Genomic DNA, 25,415 nt, shown 5'->3' on the forward strand with positions numbered 1-25,415 from the left:
TGCGGCGTTGCTGCTTGGCTTTGTCACTGCCACTCACCCAATGGTCAATCGTCGCTCAGCAGCACGAAAAGCCACCGCGCGCTGAGCGGTGAAATATGTGATTGCGCTTGCCGCTTGCTACTTGCCACCACTGCCACACTTAATGGCTGCTTGCGGTTGCAATAGGCGCCTTGGCGCATTTAATTGTAAGGCGGGTAATTATTGTCAGCACGTTGTTTTTGTGTTTGCGGTTTAGTGGCGTATTTTTCACGCTTTGAATTGTTACACACAGTCGCAGCGAGTCGGAGAAGCTTCAAAACTTTTCATACTTTATGGGCGCATAATTCACTACAAATGGTTTGTGGTACACCACATGGGTGTATTATGCTAATTTATGAGCTGTTAAATGATGGAATGATAAAATTTGAAAAGAGGAAAAATAAGATTTTTTAAGAAAATGGAAAAAATAATATTTTTTTATGAAAATGATGGCAAATAAGTTTATTTTGAATAAGAAAATAATATAAGCAAATATTAAATGATTTTTTTTTTGCTAAATGGTCACATAACTTTATATATCTTGAGCATAATATGTTAAGTTTGCCATAAAGTTTGTAACTGCCAGAAGAAATTGTCGGCCCGCCTCTAAAGTATGTATGTGTCAATTTAGCCATGTTTGCTTGTCGGTCTGTATATACCTGAAATAATCCCTCAGTTTTTGAGATATTGATCTGAAATTTTGCACACGTTCTTTTCTGCCCAAAAGCTGCACATTTATTTGAATCGCCGTTAACGTACTTCTATAACGTATAGCTGTCATACAAACTGAACGATCGGAATTAAGTGCTTGTATGGAAAACTTTTACATTTAACGAGATATTTGCAAGAAATTTGGCATTGATCATTGCCTAAATGAGTTATGCAATACCTGATGAAATTTTTAAGATTGGAACACTGTAGCGTATAGCTGCCATATAAGCAGAGCGATCGGAGTGAAGTTCTTGTATGGAAAACTTTTACATTTAACGAGATATTTGCAAGAAATTTGGCGGATATCATTATCTAAGACAATAATGCAATATAAAATGGAATTGTGCAGATCGGATCATTATAGCATATAGCTGTCATACAATCTGACCGTTCGCAATGAAGTCCTTATAAGATTTTTTTTGTAAAGGGTATAGCTTTGGTCCAACCGAAATTAACGATTTTTCTTTGTTTTAATTTTTTTTTTAAGTTTTTTTATTCTCTGTCATTAAAGCATTGTCAGCTCTGCACTTAAACAAATTATTCAAACAAATTCTCATTGCTAGTTTGTCGATTCATTGAAGTTGCATTAACTCAATTCTTCACATAATTCCATTACACACATGTGACTAATATCGACAAAATGCAACCACAAGTTTTTAATTTAACAACAAGCAATTTGTTTAAGCTGTGTGTGGGCCCTGAACTGCAGACGCTTGACTTATGTAGTGTGTTTTTTTGTAGAATTCGCCAAGTCATCTAATTCAATGCTTTCTTTTGTTGAAATAATTATGTTTTTTCCACAATTACTTATCTACGCATCTGCAGTATACAAGCATGTGTATAGAAACATTTGTAAAAATTCCAATAAAATCAATGACATGCAGTTTTGCAGTAAATGATGTCTACTAATCATATGAATGTAGCTGGAACTTAGCTGGTGAATTTACAAAAACAAAAACCAAAACAAAAACAAAAAAATTTAAATTGTGCTTATATTTATTTATTTATTTTTTCAAAATTTCATAATGACTTGTTAGAACACACATACACAAGCAACACACATCAACCCACAATCAACTAATACTATTTTCAGCAACAATAAAGCAAAAAAATGAAGCACACTATAAATTCACAGTGTTGTTGTTTTTGTGCTGTTATTATAGGTTTTTGACATTTTTTATTGGTTTATGTGACCAACATCGGATTGACCTTCTCATCAAGTGCCAAGTGTCGATGTGTTGATTGGGCACTTCAACGAAAATATGAACAAAGTCATTCACATTTGTGGCATAAAAGTGCGATTAAAAGTCAATGCTGATAGTTTGTTCGTATTTGGTGCTACCAATTGGCCATGGCGGGGGGTTGTTGTGGTGATATTTAATACATATATATGTATACACTTATAAAATCATATGTCTATAACTCTTCAACACCTACACCAATATAATGACACATGTGTGCATAATTAAGAAGGTTTTTGGCATTTTCTAGTAAAACCACTACAACGGGCAAGCGCCTTTTTATCTATAACGGTTTTTGTAGCACAAACAAGTAGTTAAGTTTGCGGAAATGATTGGCACAAAAGTCGCATCAATCGCGTGAACCACGACCAATTTTGTAAAATTGAAGGAGAAATGTCTTAAAATACGCAGCTTCATTATGTTTACTACTTGTTAGGTTATGTCACACTTTTAGAGGTTATGTTGGATATTTTTTTTTTGTATTTTCATTTCGTTCTAAGCCTAAAAAATCACATTCGAGGTTATGTTGAGCGATACTAATGAGCATTCAGTCAATTTGACAATATCGGGGTTTTTGCTGACGTCACATTAACAAATGTTCGAAACTGTTAATTTAAGAAATTATGAATTCTATATACAAAACTTAGATTAATGGCAAAAATATTGCAAATATTTCATTCAAATACCACAGTAATTTGGCTACATATACTTTGTTATCGATAAAAAAAATATCGAAAATTATGGTGAATCTAAATCCTATAAAACGAAACTATATACTAAATACTAGCGAAATATATTTTGAGAGAAGATAATTTAATGTAGAAATTATCGTAATTATCGATAATTATCGATATTTTTAACAAAATTTATCGGTTATTTTGTTGAGCCAGCGCCAGAAAGATAAATAAAAAATATAAATTTCTCGAAAATTATCGTAAGAGTCGATAAGTTTCGATACTTTAACAAAAGTTATCGGTGATTTCGTCCAGCTATCTCCAAAAAGATAAATACAAAGTGCTCTTGAACAGAAATCTAAACCAGAAATGCCGCTAATTTGGCATTATATTGTATTCAAAAAATATAACAAAACTGATTGCCAGGACAGGATACTGTCAAATGTCGATAATATCGATAAATATCGAAATTTATCATTTACTATATAAATTTATGTGGCTTTTTGTATAACGTAATATAAATACTATAAAACTAAATTAAATGCCAAATACTAGAAAAAAGGTTATCGAAAGAACAATATTTTTAATTATCGATAAATTTAACTGAAGTTATTGTAATTATCGATAATTTTAACAACTGTTATTGGACACTTTATCTAGCTAACTACCGAAAGACAAATAAAAATTTCTTGTGAACAGAGAATTCTCAAAATATCGATAATAAATAATTGATCTGAACTGAAAATGTCGATAATTTGACAAAATAATAAGAAAAAATAGCAATTTTTTTTCCGGGACAGAAAATTAAAACGAAATTTTAAATGGCGATAATATTTCGGTAATATCGATAAGTATGGAAATTTATCAAAGGCTATATAAAGGGAAACCTTAGTGAAGTTTTGTAAAAATATATAAAAATATCACAAAAATATGCCCGAAAGCATTTGACTTTCAAATAACGCTGAAAAAATAAATATTTCAGTCTTCAAATAAATAAACTTTAACTCAATTTTTTTACTCACTTTAACTAGCTCCCATTGAATTGGATATAAAGCACTCATTTTGTCAGTGATAAGCCTGTATATTGTTTGGGTTTTTTTTTTTGATGTTTTGTGTATGTTGTGTATGTAAGTCTCAACGAACATACATGAACATCAGATAAGACAAAAGTTCTGCTGATAAGCAAGTTAACTAGAGAGCGGATGCCGCAAGGTAGCGAACTTTTTTTTTTTACAAACTTTCTGCCACTTTTGCACGAATTTCTTCCGAAATAAATTTGCACTAAACACTTGCAACAATGCTTCACCAGCGTCTTTCCTACACTTTCATTGTCAACACCAGCTGTTGCTTCACCAGCGACTTTCAATTTTGCAAGCAAAGGTTTGCATTGTCAATATATTTTTTTGTTGCTGTTGTTTGCTTTGCACTTGCACAGCACTTTGGTATATATTTATATACATATAAGGTAGTTTTAACGAGCGTATTGCATTGCTTGCAAGGTCATATTGACGATTCGCCGCAACGTACACAATGCCGCGTCAGTTTGCGCACCAAATAACCACCGACCAAACTGAGCACCCGGTGACCAATTGACTGAGCAATCGTCTGACGGATGCATTTACCATGGATTTCATGGACTAACAGGCAATTAGTATATGTAAATATATATGTGTTTATATATATATTTTGTTATTGGTATTGTTCATGTATTTTTTTATTAGTAAATAACGGGTTTTGTGGTTAGGCCGTATTTTTGCCGTCGCGTCCTCAACGCACTCGACACGAAATTATCGCCTTCACATCACATGTGTTACTGTCGCACATATTTGCCCTAATAACGCACCTACAGTTCACTCACATAGTTATCGCAATTTATCATAAAACAATTAAGTCGATTATATCAAAACCCCCTCTACCAACTCAGCACAACAAACCGTCCACTGTAAGCGTTCGGCCGCGTAGCCTTATCGCTTGTTCTAGCCTTTTTTTTATAATTTTTCTAACTCGCTAACTATTTTTTAAGTAGAGCACAGCTGGAGTGTGTTGCGCGCTCGCTGAAGAGAGTGAAAACGGTAAATACTGGCTACATATTGCCTCTGAAGCGGAAAAAAATATGCAACTAGTAGCCTATATAGTAGAGTTGCCAATATTTTTTTTATTTTATTTTTTTGTTTTTTTTCAAGTAATACATATAATCATCTAAATTACACATACACATATAAATATATAAAACATATAATAGTTGGCGCAAATTCTTGATTTCCATTGCATTTTGACTTCTCTGTAAAACAAACAAATGAAAACAACAAAAGCGCTAACAGTTTCTGTGCTGTACGTTGCACTCAAATTGTCTGATTAAAAGTTTTATTACATAATTGCTGCCATTGCATTCTAGCGACAGCGCTCGCCAACTGGGCGGCTAATTAGCGCGCGTTTGAATGCCGTCTGTGGGCTGTCGCTGTTGCGGCTTGTTGACGGCGCGCGCGTCGCACGCAGCGAGTGCGTCTTGGTCATATTCTATTTACACTGTTATTTTATTGTTATTATTTTGTAATAATAATATTTTTTCTACACGCAATAGCTGTATTGGCATTTTTTTCTCGGAAACATTTGATGCACGCAACGTAATAGATCTTTTTGCGATATGATAACAAGGAAGTAGTCATTGTAGGCGAGATTCTTGAAAAATTCCAAAAGATATTTTTTCATAAAAAATGTTTATTGCTAAGCAATATTTAACATTTTCGCTATAAATTTGCATTTTTGATTGAAAGTAACTTGAGAAAAGCTGCAACAAAAATGTATAAGGTGTGGGGAACATGTCGTTTGGGATTATTACTGATGATAAAAGTGTTATTTGAAGTAGTTGCTATGCAGTGCTATACTATACTAAGGGCTTGAAAATTACTATAAGTTCTTATGCCATTAGGAAGTAGAGATTTCAACAAGCATGAAGACGGCTAACTTAAAAAGAAATGTGATATTCTGGCGTAAGAAGTTTTGATTGAAAATTCGGTTTTATTTTCCTTACAATCGTTTCTAAGCCATAAAAATTCAAGCACGCCCTTCCCTTCCTCTTCCCGACCTCAAATCGCTGGCAAACTATTTTTCCTCTATTTTTGACATTTTTTCTTTCATATCCAATGAGTTTCATTCAACTTTTTCTTTTAAAACATTATCTACAGTGGCCTAGTAAACCATATTTTCTATATAATCTCACATATTTTACTATGCTGTAAAACTCGTTGTTGAGTTTCTGTTGCAACACAAATTATTTTCGACTGTAAAATACAATTTTTATACGCAGTAAGCATAAACTTGATGGTGTTATAAAAAGATGAAAATTATATTCAGCCAATTTGGGGCAAAACTTAAAAAATGTTAATTCGTATAGCGCATATTTACATGGAATCTTCAGTCATCAAAAAAAAGCAGAGAAAGGTCAAGGTGGCTGGTTTGTAGAAAGAGGTCATGGTCAATGCATATTCGATGTATTTAAGACACATGCAATATATTTGACAAAAGTTGATTATAGATAATATATAAATATGTAATATTAATAGAGATATTAATATTAATATTAATGTATTTGTAAGTAATAGTGGAAGTTGAGAAGGCGATGCAAAGGAAAACATTTAATTTTGATTTTAAGGAAAAAATGTTATTAAAATTATAATAAAATAATAGAAATTTAAATGAAGAAAGTTACTATTGAAAATCCAAAAAAAAATTAAAAGAAAAATATTTTTAATTATTTATTAAAAATACATAAAAAAATTAAAAAAAAAATTAATTATGTATATAATTTGTAAATACAACAAAAATTAATAAAATGTATATTTTAAATTATTTATTAAAAATACACAAAAAATTTAAATTATGTACTTATTTATAAATTGTAAATACAAAACCAATATACAAAAAATAAAAGAAAGATATTTTTAATGATTCATTCTATTTTCATTTAATAATTAAAAAAATTAAAAAAAAGTATTTTAATATTACTTATTTATACAAAAATTGAAAATACAAAAAAAAAATAATATTTCATGATTTTTTTTTTCAATTATTTGCACTCCACTTCGCACTACTAACACTATTTTATACATAACTATTAAAAAATCTATTTTCTATATTTATTGTTTACATCAAACTTTTATAGGAATATTAAAAATATGGGTCAACCCATACATGTGTGAATAAAATAATAAAAGCAGGTCTAAATATGAAAATTTTACAATAAAAAACTCAAAATCACCTATATACATTCATATGCAACAATTTAGTTTTTAGGGCAGCAATAAATCGAATAAAAATATAATTTGCACCTAAAATTTATACATTATGATTTGCTAATATATATTGACAAAATATATGAGCATAAAGTATAGTATGTATTTATATACAAAGGCTCATAAAGCAGCTGGCAATATATTTGTATACAAGTATAATTGTGCTGTGTCTACAGCTATCTCGTTAATGACTTAATTTGACACCTCGACATGCATTTTGTGTGTGTGACTAATGGATTTCGAATATAATTTGTAATAAAATGTGAAAAAGTCGTAATAAAAAGAATAAAATTATGAAAACTGAAATTTAGACGCCATAAAATATTACCAAATGGATTTTTTGACAAAGAAACATACATACTGACAACAAAAAAAAGTTTGTTGAACAGTTGTTGAACAAGATAATTTAAAAAGCATGAAAAATAAAAAAAATTAAAAAATAAATGACTAGTTGCTTTGAATGTACATCAAAAAAATATGTTTTTTATTTTTTTGTATTTTTAATTGTACATATTTTATGTTTTAATTTTTTTAATATTTAATTTTTTTTTTAATTTCAATAATTTTTTTTATTAAATTAACTTTTTGTATAAAATTTTTTTTAACAACTTTCTGTATAATTCGTTTTCTACTTTTTTCGTAATTAGTTTAATTTTATTTCTTAATTTTTTAAAATCATATTTTTTTTAATTTAATTTTTTTTAATTGTAATAATTGTTATTGTTAATAAAAACAAATATTATAACCGTTATTTTTGTGTATAAATTTATTACAAAAAAAATATTTCTTAATTAAATTTATTATTAATTTTATTTTTTAATTCTTTTTAAATATTTTTTTATTTATTTATTTTTTATAATAATAAATTTAAATTATCTTATTTTTTAGTTTTTTTACTTCTTTTAATTTATTAAATATTATTATTTTTAATTTTTTACAATGTTTTTAAATAATTTTTTTTTTTAATAAAATATCTCTTATTTGTATTTTTTTACCTACAAATAGTATTGATATTAAACAAAAACTATTCTAACCGTTATTTTAATACCTAAAGAATTATTTTTTAGTTTAGCTTTTTTTTAATTTTTTTTTTTTGATATTTGGTTTTTTATATCTTTATTGTAATAAAATTAATTTTATTTCTTAATTTTTTTAATTCTATTTATTTTTTTTTTTAATTTTTTATAAGGTTATTATTATTTTTTTTTTTGAGTAAAACATCACATAAAGTAGTTTTTTTAGCCTAAAAAGCACAATTATATTTTTAAAAACTTTTAATGCATTATATTTTATTTTATATATTTTATATTTATATTTTTTTATTTTTATTTTTATTTTTTATTTTTAATATTTATTATACATTTTTTATAATTTTAATCATTTTTAAATTATAGTAATTAAATTTTTTGGTAATAAAGATTATTTTGTACTTTATTTAATTTTTTTTTGTATAATGGTTTTGTAGTAGTGTTATTGTTAAAAAAAATACTCTCTCTAAAACCCTTATTTTTGTACTATACATCATTTAACATTTCCCAAAAGCTATTTGAAGAAGCATTGCAGCTGGCGAAATTTTTATATTTTCTATTAAATTGAAATAATTATTCGTCTACTCATAGTATTAATTTATGTTTATGAATTGTTTTTGTGTTGCCTAGCAAGACCTACATTACAGATCTGCACTGCAAGCATCAGCCGATCGCTCAGTTCATTTCATCTTCAGTCTCAACATTTGGCAATATGTATTTTTTAATATAAAATCCATGAAGAAGCCACAAACGAAACTTGTAAAGCAACAAACGCACATACATACACATATACAAAACAAAAAAGGCACAAATTGAATGGAAAAGAGCGGGCAATAATATTGATGATGAAAAGGTTGTAAATGCAAAACAATGGTGAGCAGAGATGAAGCCGCCAGCCAGCCAGCCAGCCATCCAGCCAGCCATCCAGCAGATGAGTCCAAAGTCATCAATGCAGCAACAACAGCAACAGCAACTGACCAATAATCAGCGCACAACTACAAAACGGTTGCTAAGTTATCGAATGAGCAGGTCGAACGCGTAGCAATATCATCCACTGCAGTTGATTTTGAATGTAGTTGTTGTTGTTGCTGCTGACTGCTTCTTTTTCTTGTTATTTCGATTTTGTAATTTGACCATGAATTTTTATTTCATGTTTTTCCCAATTTCGATTTTTTTCTTCTTCTTGTTTTACATTTTTTTTTATCAACTCAGGTGTTGTTTTTATTTTTGTGATTTTTTATTTAAGCAGCCGCTTAGTATGCGTTTTGTAGAGGAAATTGCAATGCACACACCACGCCCCAATTCTACGGGCGCCCATCAGAGAATACATAAATTTATAAATGCAGATGTATGTGTGTGTCTATGTGTGTGTTTGCAGAATTAATTATATGCAATTAAAAGCAACGCAGTGAAAACATGAAGTTCAACGGAAAAAAATCAAAAATAATAACAATGCTAATATTATATTATGTACATATGTATGTAAGTATGTGTGTGTGTATGTATGCATGTTATTATTTATAAATATATATTCATGCATCATAAGACAAAATTCGCTTTCAGTCTAAATCATCTTCTGACCCAAATTCATAGCCGCCGCGAGACCTCCACGTGTAACACTCAACACTCATGCCCTACATGTGAGGGACGGACGCTTGGTCAGTCGTTTTCTTTTTTGTTGTTTTATGTGTTTTTTGTCTGGCGACTCGCGAAAAGGGTGTGCAGCGGCAGTGAAGAAGCAGTGGGAAAAGTGCTGGTTTTGCAAAATTTTGCAGACAACTTTTATTTCATTTTATATTATTAAACTGCGCTCACATTTGTTGTTTTTGTTTAGCGTTGTTGTAGTTTGCAATAAGTCATAATAAAAATACATAAAACATATTTTATGTTTTCATGGTTGTTTGGACAATGGATTTTGTGGATTTTCTCAGATCGGAAAAGTTGTGAAAAATATATTTTGTTTAAATTATATTAATTACATAACAAATTATGACAAAATGTATAATTTCTTTCAGAAAGGCCGAAGCAGTTTGATTGAGGTTATTTTAGAGCCTTTTTGTTGTGCTTATTTTAATATTTTTTTTTATTATTTTTATTGGTTTGTAAGCAGGTAGAAGAGAATGAGATAAAAATAAATAGTTCTTTAAATTTAAAATAAATGGAAAATTAATTAACTAAAAATTGTTAATCATACAAAAAAATTAATTAACACAAAAAAAAATTAAAAACTAAAAAAAATATATATGATTATATATATAATAAATTTATTATATATATATAATTCAACAAACGAAATTAAAGAAGTTGAAGCATTAATGGATGCGTTCGAAACTTATGAATCCTAAACAAAAAAAAAAAAAAAAAAACAACAAAAACAACAAAAAATAGCAAAAAATTAAGTATTTACAAAAGCTAAAAATTAATAATTTCACAAAAACAAAATATAAAAAAATAATTTAAAGTGTAGCAATTTTAAAACTTACGACAGCTATCCAAAAAACAGCAACAAAATAATTCAGAAATGCGAAAAAAAATAATTTAACAAAAAAATTAAAAAAAAAAAAAAACAAAATTCAGAAATGTGAAAAAAAAATCCGTTCTAACAAGTAATTTAACAAAAAATCTTGTCAAATTAAAAAAAAATCGGCCGTTCCGACAAATGAGTAGCTTAGAGATAATGAATAATTTAATAATAGTTATCAGTGCTATCCAAACTTGTCTTGGATCACAGACACTTTTTAACAATGCTCTACGTTATTTAATAAATATATTCATACAATTTTTTTTTTTTTTTTTTTAATATTTATTAAGTACAATTTTTTATTTCAAATAATTTTGCGAATAAAGTGAAAATTTATATTTATTTTAAATTTATAAAATTGCATTTCTTCACTAATTTCCTTCAAATTTATCCTTTTCAAAGATGTAATATTTTTTTGTTTACTAGTTTTAATTATTATTTGTTAAATTTTATTTTATTTTTGTTTTCAATAAAGTTTGATAAAACATTTATTTTTATGTTTTTTCATTTTTTGCTCAAATTCTTTTATTTCACTTATACAATTTATTATTTCAAATTTTTTTGATATTTTGTTATTTTAAAAGAAATTTTGATTCAATTAATTTTGTTAATTTTTTAATTTAATTATTTTAAAAGTTTTTTTCTTAACATTTCCTTATTTATTATATTTTTACTTTGTTACAATTTTTTCACTTATTTATAGTTTATTTATACAAAAATTATTTTCTGTGAATTATTTTATATTTAAAATTTTTTTTTTACTTAAAAAAAAATAATAATTTTTAAATAAAATTTAATTTGTTTATATTAATTTTTATTTATAATTTTTTTTGTTATTTATTTTTTATTTAATTTGTTTTATTTAAAAAATTTTAAAAATTTGTACATAATGTTTAATACGTTTATATAATTTTTTTTATTATTTAAGTTTTAATATTTTTTTAATGTTTTTTAAATTAAAAAATTTGTTAATGATATTTAGTGTATTTATATTAACTTTTTTGTTATATAATTTTTAATTTTTTTTTAATTATAAAATATTTAAATTATTCGTTATTTGTAAATTTTAATTGTTGATATTATTCCTTTTTGTTTCTTTAATTTATTCTTATTTTTTAATTTAACATTTTTTTCACTTTTTCATTAAAAAAAAAATTTAAAATAATTTATTTAATTAAATTTAGTAATAAAACACAGCACTAAACTTACCATATTTTAAGTTTTTTTGTTTTGTAAAGTTGATTTATGCAAATTTTCGCGCAAACAGATTCAAGGCGAAATTGAAATTATTGCCAAATACACGATGGCCAACAACTAATATCCAATGAAAATTGATGCTGCAGTTGAAACGTTGAGGAATGCTCGCTGAAATCCGTAATCCAGCACTTGGAGATTTTCTTTGCTTAATTTTTACTAAAAAATTTCCCAGAAGGTCACCACAGTACTCGAAATAGTTTTTTATTTTAATTTTGGTTTGTTTAGTTTACTTTTATTATATTTATTAAACACACTGTTAATTTCTTTAAGTATATTTTTATTATTTATTATCCTTTTTGCAATTTTAAACTTATTTTAATATATATTTTTTATATATTTCAAATTTGATTATTTTGCTTTTTTTAAAATTACTTGTTCAAATAGATATTATTAAACTGGTTAAAATAGCATTTAAACACACTGCGTAGTCTAATCCTTGCTGGCAACACTTTTCTGCTTATTTCACAAACAAAATCCAAATATTTTTGAAGGATATTTTACGACAATTTTAACTTTTGCAAAATTCTTTAGCAAATACTTAGTTATGCATGTATGTATTGTTAGCGCACCACCGGAAATGTTTACGTTTCCTTTTTGTTCGCCTTCAAAATTCGTTTCTAACACTTTTCAATGCCCGTGTTTGTTCCCATATATAATACCAAGTACAATTTGTGACCATTTACATATGTATGAGTGTGTGTGTGTGACTTTATCCATGCGTACGTATGTGTGTGTGCGTGTATTACCGTTGGCTACTGTCGAGCCATTCAACGTTTCAACGTTCCTACCAAAATCACTGAAATAAGTTCCAAATCGCGTCGTCACTTTACTTTTATATGGAGCGCGCGCACACACAAAGCCTCCGCTTGAGCTTAGCGACGTATCATCATCGTGTCTCTTTGCCCGTACACTTCCAATATTCTGAGTGAAACGATCGACGACGAGTTTTGAGCGCACTTCTCATACTCACCGCGTCAATGCTCAACGCTTATTGTATGTGTACCGTTGAGTATGTGTGCACTTCCCGTCTACTTCCAGTCGGCGTTGGTCGGTGCTGCGCTCTGTAGAGCGCACAAACACACATGTATACCCGAGCTTGCTTTACAATTTCAATCTTCAGCTTCCGCTAGTGTAAGCTGTGTTTGGCGCTCAATTCGCTAACCTGTCGATCAGTTGGTGGTTATACTGATTTTCGTTTAGATTCTTCAGGAGAGCGTAGTTTGGGTTGAGAGCGTGGCGTTTAAAGATGCCGTAGTGGATATTTAAAGCTGATCGATACGCAGATCATTCTCCACTGATCTTATTGCACTCAAGAGCGCCTGTAAGTTAAGTGCTCGTGTGAAAGGTAGTTGTAGGGAATCCCTTCGGCTGCAAGTGTTTTGAAGATTAAACAGTTTTCATTTGGTTTTAAATATTTATTTATATGAGTGGCTATGAAAAATATATATTTGCGCATTTAATATCAGTACAATTTTGCATTACTTTCGATTCTGCTACTAATTTATTTCTACTCCCTGAAATGTGCTGAACTTTGTACTTCCACAATTCTCTTTTTACTTTTATGTAACTGTTAAAAACAACTTTAAAAACAATATTCAATTTTTTTTATATCAAAATTTCAAATTCCCAAAGGTATTTTTTTTTGTAATTTTAATTAGACGGTACAAAAAATAGCTTAAAATGCTTGAGAGAGTACTTGAAAGGGCTTTCACTTGTTGTTGAACAGTGCACCCATGGAATATAAGCCAGACTTTTATCACTTATTTATACGAAAAGTGAATCAAAATAAAAATAAAATTTCGAATCTTAAATATTCAACTCTAAACGAAAGTAATTAAAAGGTTTGTTTATTATAAATTCGCTAGAGATCGGTTAGGTCAAGTCTATTAAGCCTACTAAGTTGAAATTGTCACCTTTGCTCGTACGGTATGTATGTAGGCTTGCAAAAATACATAAAAAAAATTAAGAGAACTAAAAAAACGAAAGTAAAATAATTTTTTTTTTAATTCTACTCACTGTTAAACCTGAAAAAAGATTTTAGTTAATGTAACGGTACATAGTAAATCTCAAATATTTCTTTGCTTTAATTGCTATTAAAAATGACGCAAGATTATTTAAATATACAGCGCTGTCTGGTATTTTGACTTGCTTTTTGGTATTCTAGCGGTTATCTACAACCATATTTGAAAGAAATGTAAGTCAGATGTCTTCGAATTCACATAGCAAAAGATGCAAGAAACAAGCTGTCTCGATGAGGTTGAATCATGGAGAATTTGATCATAGTGGAACAAGCTTCTCATTCAAGTAAGTAGTTTGTTTTATGAGGGGAATATTTACATTAATATGTATATTTATTCAAGCTTCAATCATATCAGGAACATAATGTTCCAAACTATGAGTGAGTTGGTGGGTGTAAGCAGCGTTCTCAACTCTTTTAAGCTCCTCTTGGAAGACAACTTCTCCTCATCCTCCTCAATGAACTAATAATTACAGCGTATCGGCCCCCTCTTCAATTTCATTATATCATCTATGAATGAATGCCTTCATAAGCAAAACAAAGAAAAATGTTAATATCAGTTGCACCGCTGCTATAATACTTCCTACGAATGTTTTTTTTCCGGTAAAGGATATAGAGAGATCTTTATCTTGATCTGAATTAGTCAGTTTGTATTTTTCGTGTATATATGGACAGACAGGGAGCCAAACACATATATGTAAATCGTGACAAACATAATAATAATGGCGTAAATGTTTTAAAAATTATGACTTTGAAATACAAGTTCTGTCGCAAAAGAAAGTGAACTTTTTAAATATAACTGTTTCTGGTGGCGCCACCTATTGGTGGGTATATGAAATAAAAAGTTTGATCTCTTGTTGACATTTTGTAAAAATTTTAAGACAATTGGATAACTACAATCGATGTTATCGATCAAAAAGTGACAGCAGCTTTTGGTCATCGGTCGTAAAATGCAAAGAGCAAATATTAAATTTTGTTTTAAACTTGGGAAAATGTTTACTGAAACATTTCAAATGATGAAAAAAGTTTATGGTGATCAGTGCCTATCCCGTAGTAATGTGCATGAGTGGTTTAAGCGATTCCAAGAAGATCGTGAGGACCTCTGTATCGATCAGAAGTCAGTCGTCTTCAGAAGTCAAAAATAAAAACAATGCTGATTTGTTTTTACGATTTCGAGGGTGTTGTACACCGCGAGTTCGTCCCACTTGGCCAAACGATTAATGCAGGGTCCTAGCGCCTGTTGCACGATAATGCGCCGTGTCATCGGTCGACGCTTGTCACTGATTTTTTGACAAAAAACTCCATATTAACCATTAATCACTCCTGTGATCTTTACCTATTTGGAAAACTTCAGTTGCCAATGAAAGGACACTGGTTTCAGTACATTTCAGCTATCCAAAAGGCGACGACCGATATTCTCAAGAGCATACCGAAAAATGACCTTAAACACTCATTTGAAATGCTAATTGACCGGGCTAAACGCTGTATCGAAGCACACAAGGAAACTACTTTGAATAAAAAAAATATAACTTTTGAAAAATATTAATTTTTTGTTGTTTTTTTTTAACAGTCCTGTTTTTTTTGCGACAGACCTTGTATAGTATACGATTTTGGCTTTTCGACAAAAATTTCATTAGCGCGTAAAGATTTCTTCGTAGATTGCCTTTATATTTCGGAATTCGGCAACCCTTTTGAAAACTCACAACTTTATCGTAAATGTAGACATTTTTGTTCTTATAAATACTCAGCATGTTTTTACATATGACCGCTATTTGTGTTGTTTACAGTAATTGAAAAAATTCTTTTCAACCAAAAAATTAAATTAAATTGCCGTTTTTTTCGCAAGATTATTTTTTACAAATTTCGACGTAGATTAACTGATCAGGAGCGCACAAATGAAATTAATGCAATTTTTTTAGCAGCAGTGTTTATCGATGATATGGAGAATTCAATCGAGGTTGTAAAAGCTCTAAGATGAATTTCTTGAAGGTCTTTCAAAATCAGTTGTTGTTCTGGAAACTATTGAGGCGGTGCGCAAAATTATATGGCAAGATCGTCATGTGACCAATCGTGAGATTAAGACAACTATTGTAATGAGTATAATGGGACCATTTTTGATTCAATATGAAATGAACATTTCCTTGCTAAAAAAATTGCTAACATTTCACACAATTTGTTAATCACTGAACAAAAGGGACGTGTCGATTGGTAGAGAGAAATACATAACCATTTGTTTGTCACTTGTCTTTCAAGAAATCAGGAGAACCAAAGGGCAAAGACGGATCTTTATTGAACACGACTATTCGAGCTCTTACACATCGACTGAAACAACTGCATTTTTGTGCACTCAAAATATCGATTTGATGAGTCACCTTATAGACCTCACTTGGCACCGAATGAATTATTTTTATTCGCGTGCGTAAAAAATAAACTAGCAGGTCAACGTGTTTTGACACCTGAAGAGGCGGTTGATGCCTTCAAAACTCATGTTTTTGAGATACCTTAATCGCAGTGGCAAAAGTGCTTTAACATCAATTGCATGAAATCAAACGCATGAAAAAACGCATGAAAAAACGTATAGACCTTAATGGAAAATATTTTGAGTCCTCTAAACCCGAAATATAAAAGGCAACCCTCGTATTTTAATCATCACATTTTTTCGAGTTGTAATTTTTGACTTTCTGTGTAGGTTTCTGATCATACTTTGACTCCGAGAGTTGACTCGAATAAGTCATCAACCGCGTTCTATTACAATAGTTCATAACTTCCACAAGATCGAGACACAGCATTCATTATTGGGTAATAATCGACCGAATAGACCGCGTCCAGCAAGCAGTGAATAAAATATAACATACATACGGAGGCTGCTATATATATTTCGGGCCTAGGCAACACTAAGTGTTCCCAGGTGCAATCTGACATTTCCATTGGAAAGTTTGACATTTTTTAACATAACATCACTCAGAACGTTTTGTCATTTAATTTTCACAACTTTCGACGTGGATTATCACGACAAGAGTGCATCGATGGACTAAAATCTTTGTATGGCTATGAAGCACCATCCTATAGCACTGTGAAAAACTGGTACAACGAATTCAATCGTGGCCGACGCTCGCTCAAAGACGAATTCCGTGAAGATCGTCCAAAAACAGCCGTTGTGCCAGAAAACATCGATGCCGTACGTGAACTGATAATGCAAGACCGTCATGTAACATACCTTCAGATAGAGGCATGCCTATGCATTTCTCCCACCAGCATACATTCGATATCGCATGAACACCTGGCCGTAAAAAAGGTTTGTTCTCGTTGGATCCCGCACAATTTGACAATCGCTCAAAAAAAGGCTCGTGTGGATTGCTGGATCGCGGTGCTTCAAAAGACGTTTATAAGATCGTCACAGGTGACGAATCATGGATATATGCGTATGAGCCCGAAACAAAATAGCAATCGACCGGGTGGGTCTTCCAAGACGAGCCAAATCCAACGAAAGTTGTTCGTGGAAGAAGCACTTCGAAGCAAATGGTCGCCTGTTTCTTCGGCAACGTAGGACGGTCAATTCTGAGTGATACACCACCATTTGTTTGCCTGAAGTCTTCGGAGAAATTCGAAAAACGAACAAGAGAAGACGAATCATTGTGTACCATGACAATGCGAGCTCTCACACATCAGCTCAAACCAGCGCCGTTTTGACCGGCGAAAACGTCGAATTGATGGGTTATCCGCCGTACAGCCCTGACTTGGCACACAATGACTTCTTTTTATTCCCACACATCAAGAAAATAATGCGTGGTCAACGATTTTCGTCGCCAGAAGATGCTGTTGGAGCATTCAAAAACCATGTTTTGGAGATGTCTCAATCGGAGTGGAAAAAGTGCTTCGAAAATTGGTTTGAGCGCTTGCAAAAGTGTATAAATCTTGATGAAGAATATTTTGAAAAACAATAAAACCATTTTCGTTGATAAATATTCCTATTTTCATTATTAGGCCAGAAATATATATAGCAGCCCTCGTATAATACGAAAACCGTGGAGAGTCGATTCGGCACCGTTCGCAGCAACTCGGACTGACGTATGGAACTAAAGCCGCTCGACCTTCGCAAGCGACATCGCTTCGCTCTATGGGCTCTTGATCTCGGCGACAATTGATTTCAGTCGAAATACTCCAACGAGTAATCGAAAATTGGACTAAACGGTTGGATCATCTGAGACTTAGAGGCGGCTAACATTTGAAAGAGATAATCTTCAAAATATAAATGCCACAGAATGTTCTTTCGAAAAATAATAAAAAGTTTCTATATTTTTTATTTTAAAAAGTTGGAACCTCGAAATGGATAAACCTTTATATCTATGCCGCATACTCCTTCACAATATTTACAGAAATATACATTTTTAAGATCTTGCACATTTTTGCAGAAACCACTGTTCATTATGTAATATATTTAAAAATATATATGATATTGAATATTTTTTCAATTATTTTTTAAAGCACAGTAAATTTGGGAATAATTAATGGCGTTAAATTTCAAAATACCGTTTGTAAAGAACACTTCAATCGAAAAATGTTTGTGTCTTTTACATATAAGGTTGAAAAATAACGGTTCAAGTATAAAATATATTAACCCACCATATTTCGGAAAACCAGTTTCACCTTTTGGTACAAATGTAATTTTGATTATTCCAAAATTTTCCATAGTCACGCCGTTCAAAGTGACCAAAGCGAAACAGGTGGTTTTCGCAAATGCGCCATAACAACGCCGCCGACATTCTGACAAACAAATCATCATAGAAATCATCATCTTCAGCCACTTACTATGGACTTAAATAATTTATATTCATAATTCGAACAATCAATTATACAAAGCGCCGAGCGCGCATTACAAATTACAGACCTACTCATTCGCTAATAGATCTATCGCGTATGTACATGTATGTGCATGGGTGTATGTATGTGTGCAGGGAATCTTAACCTAGTTAGGTGTCCAATATGGCAAACAGAGGTGAGAAAACTGAAAACTAATTTATGAATATTTAATACACACATACATACATACACATGCAGAGCTAATCGTGTCACTAAAATGAAGCACATCAGTTTATGAATGGCAGTCTGTGATATACAAGTATACCTAAATATGTGTGTGGGCTTGTGTGTACGCAGCGAAGGATGCCATTGGCGATCTATGAATTCGCGAAATGCCGACATTTTGCAAATTTTCCTGCTATTTTCATGCAAATCTGCGCATAATGAATATGTTAACAATGCTTTTGGCATCAGGTGGGAGGCAGCTGCGGTCCATCTTTGCTTTTGTAAATGATTGTTGTGTAGAAGCTGGCACTTTGCTGGCTTTTGTTTGCAAAACACACACACACACATACATCACTCGATTGCATATTTGGCTATTTTTTTAAGCACATTAATTTGCCGATCATACGAAAAACATGCTTATTTATGTGTCTACATGGTAGCAAGTGTTCATATGTACAGGGTGGTTCGAGTGAGAAAAAATTCGTGGTCTAATACGAATATGTGGGACACATATTACTTTTAATCAAATTTGTAGAAAAAGTAATTCGAAATAAAAATGCACTCGAATTCATACAGTTATTAATGGTGGGAAATTTAGACTTCGCAGATATACGAAAATGAAGGAAATAAAATTGCAATTTCACCTGATCAAATTTGTCATAAAAAAATACATTTTCACGGATTTTAAAATAAAGCATTAGAATCGCTTTCAAAATAAGCTCCTAAGTCAATGCAAGCACACCACGCTTAATCCAATTTTCCATACACTCGCAATAAACCTCGGCTGCGTGGGCTTTCATTGCCGTCGACGAATTTTGCTTCCTCAGTTTCGGTTCATTTTTCGAACGTTATTCCCTAGACTGTTGAACAGTTTCGACGTCATATTCATCAGCCCATATCTCGTCACCAGTAATTTTGCGTTTGATTAATGTTGGGTTCTCAGCTTCGTAGTCTAGCATCTGTTTTTCGAACTCTACTCGAACCCCGTCAAAAGATTCAGGTCTTTTGGTAATATTGTAGTATTCACACGCTTTGTATACAAAATATTAAACAAAATTGTTTAGTCGAACCATAAGAGATTTTGAGATCCTCTGCTATCTCTCTGATGTACACACAGTGATTTTCAAGCACTGTTTCTTTAACTTTTCGTCACTAACAAATGTGGATGGGCGACTTGAATGAGAAAAGTCTTCGATGGCTTCACAGCTTCACTGGATGTTTTGTGCCACTCAAATACTTTTACTCGGCATTAAATAAGCTCGCTAAAAAACATCTGCAATATTTTCAACATTTCCGTAGCGGTGATTCTATTGGAAGCAAGCTTGTGCATAATTTTTTCCATTGCAAAACTCGCCATAAGTTTTTCGCAATAACTGACATATGGAGACCAAACTTCACGCGAATATAAAAAGGTTGTACTAATTCAAAAGTAATTTTATTTTTTTCTATACCCTGAACAGGGTATATTAAGTTTGTCACGAAGTTTGTAACACACAGAAGGAAGGGTCGGAGACCCTATAAAGTATATATGTAAATGATCAGTATGTCGAGCTGAGTCGATTTAGCCATGTCCGTCTGTCTGTCTGTCTGTCCGTCTGTCTGTATATATACGAACTAGTTCCTCAGTTTTTAAGATATCGTTTTGAAATTTTGCTAACGTCATTTTCTCTTCAAGAAGCTGCTCATTTGTCGGAATCAAGGGCTTGTATGGAAAACTTTCACATTTGACAATGTATCTTCACGAAATTTGGTATAGAATATTTTCTAAGTAATCTCCGAAAAAATTCAATTCACATCGGATTACTATAGCATATGGCTGCCATACAAACTGAATGATCAGAATCAAATGCTTGCATGGGAAACTTCCTCATTTGACGATATATCTTCACGAAATTTGGTATGAGTTATTGTTTATAGAAATAATGTAATATCAGAAGAAATTGCTCAGATCGGATTACTATAGCATATAGCTGCTATACAAACCGAACGAGATGTCTCTTCTGTGTTGACAATTGGTATTTCAAGATACCTATATACAATCATATTGGTTTTGCTGAATACTGAATTGTATAGAAGACAACCATAATTGAATACTCCTCTGAGATAAATTCCTTAACTGACACAAAAACAAAACACTAACAAAACTGGTCTATGCGTGGCTCATTAGCCTACCGGACCAACCTCATCTAACCTTAGCATTATTTTCATTTTGCCTTAGAACAGAAAGCACATACTAACGATCTTAGAAAAGACAAGTACATTTTCTTATAATCAAAATCGTCAGCTGATGAGGGGTTTGTTGTTGTTGTTGTAACGGATACCTAATCTTCATTGGGATGGTAAGGATGAGATAAGTTGACGTCATGCAACGTTAGGCCCAGGAAACGTGCTGTGTCGACGGTGTCGGACCAAAGGGAGAAGGATGTCAGATGAATAGGGTTACAAGCATATGCAAAGAGGTGGCTAGTGTCATGCGGGGACTCATTGATATGGATAGATAGGAGTTTAACCTGCTACAGTATCCTAAACGAAGCTGCGCAAGGGTCACTCTCGCGGCAACTAGAGCTCTTCGTCTGCAATGGGTGGTAGTTGGACTCCAAGTACGCTATTCACTGAGAGGGAGTCGGCGAAGGTGTTAATGGCTTCATTGTGAATGGCTGTCAATGCTTGTCAGAAGTTAGTTGCGTCCGGTGTCGTCTTGTCGGCATATTTTTTGATGTCGTCGACGTAGTTGAAAAATTACCTCTAGGAAGGTGGTTCCGCTTCAAGCAAGCGAATGCAGGGATGGTTTCTGCGAAAACGCCACAGCAGAAAATGCTTGGAGAGAAGTTCATTATGCTCCTTAACTGGCAGCCTCACTGTGTAAATGTTCGACTGGAGACATCAAGATCCATCGCGTCGTAGTCCGGAATGCAGCGTTCTGACATATTTGAAGCTGCCTCGTCTGCGTTTCACTGCATCCAGGCGACCATATTGGTGCGGCCGATTGCCTTGTATGTTGCCGGCTAGCGACTTGAGGATTTTGTTGCGACGCTTTGGCGATAATCACGGTTGTATGAGGAGGGAAATAGCACAGACTGTCGACGGTCGCACCTAAAATTTTAGAGTTAGTGACAGTGGGAGTCTTAACGCCATCAACTGCAATATTAAGCTCAGGTCTTTATTTCTTCATCCAGTTTGTGAATATGGCCCTTGTTCAAGTTCAGTGCAGCAAGTAAGCGAGAAAGGTCAGAGAGATAGATAGATAGATAGCCATTTACGTTGAGGATTTAGTCGCTGAGTTGGACTAAGGCTGCGTCGAAAATTCTCATTTTTCGACTGAGCACGTTTAGATATAGCGATACGATACTGAATACTCTCTCATGATTTTTAGCGCCAAGGAATTGGCATCCTCCGCCGTGCTTAGAGACAAGCTAATCTAATCCAATTGACGCCTCCGAAGTATGCTGTTTCTGGACTACCCTTTATATGTAATATATGCATGTGGCTATTGCCTAAATTTGAAGTGGTATCGAATTCGCTTATTTTATTCATTCCATTTAATTTCATTTTACATTCAGTTGGTCTTTGTCTTGCTTACCTATATATACACGGTACACATATACTAAAGCATATGTATATACATATGTACGTATACACGTGCATAAATTTTGCTAGGTGCCGGCAAAGTTCAAGGTTAAGCAAAATTAGGTTGTTTAACTACGGCGCGTCGACGAATTAAGACACTATGCCAAATATGCGAAACCCGTGTATTAATGAGCATCCGATTAACGCACACACACACACACACACTCACAATCCAATGTATGAATAGGTAGGTATGTATGTATGTAATTTGCAAAAGTGCCTTATATGAAAAAGTGAATTATAAATTTTCCGAAATCTGCAAAAAAGTGTCGAGTAAAAAATAAAATAAAAACGACATTGCAACAAGTGCAACAATGATTAGGAATTTTTGCCATAACCCAAATATTTCGCAATGAAATCTTAAGAAAAACCTAAGCCAACAAGCTACACAGCAGCCAACATGCACATACATACACACATAATATACATGCATATATGCATATGTAAGGCTGTATATATTTACATGTGTACTAATGACGCGGCAGCTTAAATTGTGCAACAACAATGCAACAAAGTGCACACCACTCGAAATCTTGATGGGCCGATCGAGCAAACTCCTAGATAGAGTGGGCTTGAAAATGGCTGGAATCCGTTGACTAGCGCGCATGTGTGTGTGTGCTTAGTTGCTGACTGAAAAAAAAATCTATGAAATATGAAAATGATTGATAGATAGTGACGGCAATGACTGCACACGCGAAAAAAAACCTTTACCAAGCATTGGTTTTTGTTATTGTTCTTGATTTTCTATGAACACACACTCGGCGGTTTGGCAAATTCATGGCAGCCGACAGACGGAGCTGTGCGCTTTTGAGGCACAAATTAAAATGTAATCATATTTTACTAGTCATTGTAGTAAATAACTAACACGACACAAAGAAATATAATTCCACTGACTATACAAAGCGATTAAGGGTTAGCACTGCGGTGCCCCCACGTACATTCTAGCTACTAAATCACACTTAAATCGATGGCATGGGTTTTTTTTTTATCAAAACAGTGGTTTTATACTGTTTTGAGAATGGGAAATGTGAGATTTTCTGTTGATCGTGTGCATCAGTAATACTGCAGTACTAGGTTAGTGTAGATATTGAGAGCTTCAGACAATAGTAGACAACAAGATTCTAATAAAATTTTTGTGGTGGGAAAATTAGTCAGTTTAAGGGCGTATTCTGGACTTCTACTTCTTTATGGGCAAATACACCGCTTACGTGGTTAAAGGGGAGTTTACAACAGCGCGCCAGTCGTTCTAGCAAATTGGAGATTTCAAAAGTAGTCAGGTCCTTCTCCACTTGGTCTTTGCAACGGAGTGGAGGTCTTCTTCTTCCTCTGCTTCCCTCGGCGGGTACTGCGTCGAATACTTTCAGAGCTGGAGTGTTTTCGTCCATTCGAACAACATGACCTAGCCAGCGTTGCCATTGTCTCCTACTTCGCTGCACTATGTCAATGTCGTCGTGTATCTCGTACAGCTCATTGTTCCGTCGAATGCGATATTCGCCGTTGCCAATGCGCAAAGGACCATAAATCTTCCGCAGAACCTTTCTCTCGAAAACTCGTAACGTCGACTCATCAGTTGTTGTTATCGTCCATGTCTTTGTATCATATAGCAGGACGGGGATAATGAGTGGCTTGTAGAGTTTGGTCTTTATTCGTCCAGAGAGGACTGCACTTCTCAATTGTCTACTCAGTCCGGAGTAGCATCTGTTGGCAAGAGTTATTCTGCGTTGGATTTCGAAGCTGACGTTGTTGTTGGTGTAGATATTATAATTATCTACGACGTCGAAGTTATGACTGTCAACAGTAACATGCGAGCACGACTGTTTATTTGATGACAGGAGATATTTGGTATTGCCCTCATTCACTACCAGCCCCTTTTGCTTCGTTTCTTTGTCCAACTTGAAGAAAGCAGAACGAACGCCGCGGTTGTGACGGCCAATGATATCGATGCCATCGGCGTACGCCAGCAGTTTTACACTTTGTACAAGATTCTGACTACTCTATTCAGCTCTGCAGCTCGTATTATTTTCTCCAGCACAAGTTGTAGAAGTCGTCCCATAGGGAGTCCCTTTGTCTGAAACGTCCTTTGGTATGGAAAGTCTCGGAGAGGTACGTATTAGCCTTGTGGGGATACCAAATTAACAAATAAAAAAATCCATTTTTTTATTTTCAAAGTTTAACTATTCAGTAATATGTCAAGAGGATTTTTTTAAACCGAAATTATTTTCAGAGATTTAAGTATTTTTCTGGCCCAGCATTCAAACCGGTTGAAAATAAATAACTTAAGCTTTTAAAATGACCCCGGGCGTATAAAGGATCTCGAGCAAGGGCCTCATACTCAGTGTACACTATGGTAGCTTTTATTGAGGATCAAAGGGATTGTAAACCGACAATAGAAACACCGGTTCTTTGTTTGTCCAAAATTAAGCCAATCACAACATAAGCGTACACGGAGCTCAAGATAAGCTCAACTGTCTAGTTCAACCGCCGTAGCTACGGCCTGGAGTGCGTTAGCATAGTTAAAATGATCCAATTTAGGTCAAAATGGTGCACTTTGTTCTATAACCTGTTTTGCCATTGCGTTGGTAATTTTAAAATGCTTAATCCATATGTAAAAACCCTCGTCCTTATTGGCGAAAATACAATCGATTTTTAAAAGCCTCTTAAGGCGACTTTTTCAAAATCATTTTCCAGGAACAATTAGCAATCAATTGATGCCAGATTGGACAAAGAAGAAACAACTCAACCAAGCTTCAGGACTTTCTGGCGAGTAGCAAACGATGTGTGTAGCCTGGCGTTGTCTTAATGCTCTACTATTGTTGAAAGCTAGAGGTTTCTGCGTGATTGCGTCCTTCAGACGGTCCAATTGTTGACAGAGTCCGTTGTGGTTTTACGTGAATTGCTGCTGTCGACAGCCTAACTCCACGTCGCTTTCTATTGCTAGAAGCACGTAGATCAATACAATGCGTTGATCAGCGCCCCAAAGCATAAGTGCATTCCTCAAGCACTC

General features: G+C 32.8%; 1 protein-coding gene across 2 annotated transcripts in view; it reads right to left on the reverse strand.

Moving 5' to 3' along the window:
* Positions 1-12,543, reverse strand: part of LOC126751600 (elongation of very long chain fatty acids protein) — a 60,615-nt gene extending 48,072 nt beyond the window's left edge. The window contains exon 1 of one of the 2 annotated variants that reach the window (XM_050461997.1): positions 11,695-12,543. In XM_050461997.1, the coding sequence (XP_050317954.1) occupies positions 11,695-11,697 (3 nt within the window). In that variant the 5' untranslated portion in view covers positions 11,698-12,543. Of the gene's footprint in view, positions 1-3,666; positions 3,999-11,694 lie in introns of those variants that run through there. The other variant, XM_050461995.1, reaches the window with a different exon arrangement.
* Between the last annotated feature and the right edge of the window lie 12,872 nt (positions 12,544-25,415).

Source organism: Bactrocera neohumeralis, chromosome 2 (assembly GCF_024586455.1).
Source record: "Bactrocera neohumeralis isolate Rockhampton chromosome 2, APGP_CSIRO_Bneo_wtdbg2-racon-allhic-juicebox.fasta_v2, whole genome shotgun sequence".
Classification (NCBI taxonomy): Eukaryota; Metazoa; Arthropoda; class Insecta; order Diptera; family Tephritidae; genus Bactrocera; species Bactrocera neohumeralis.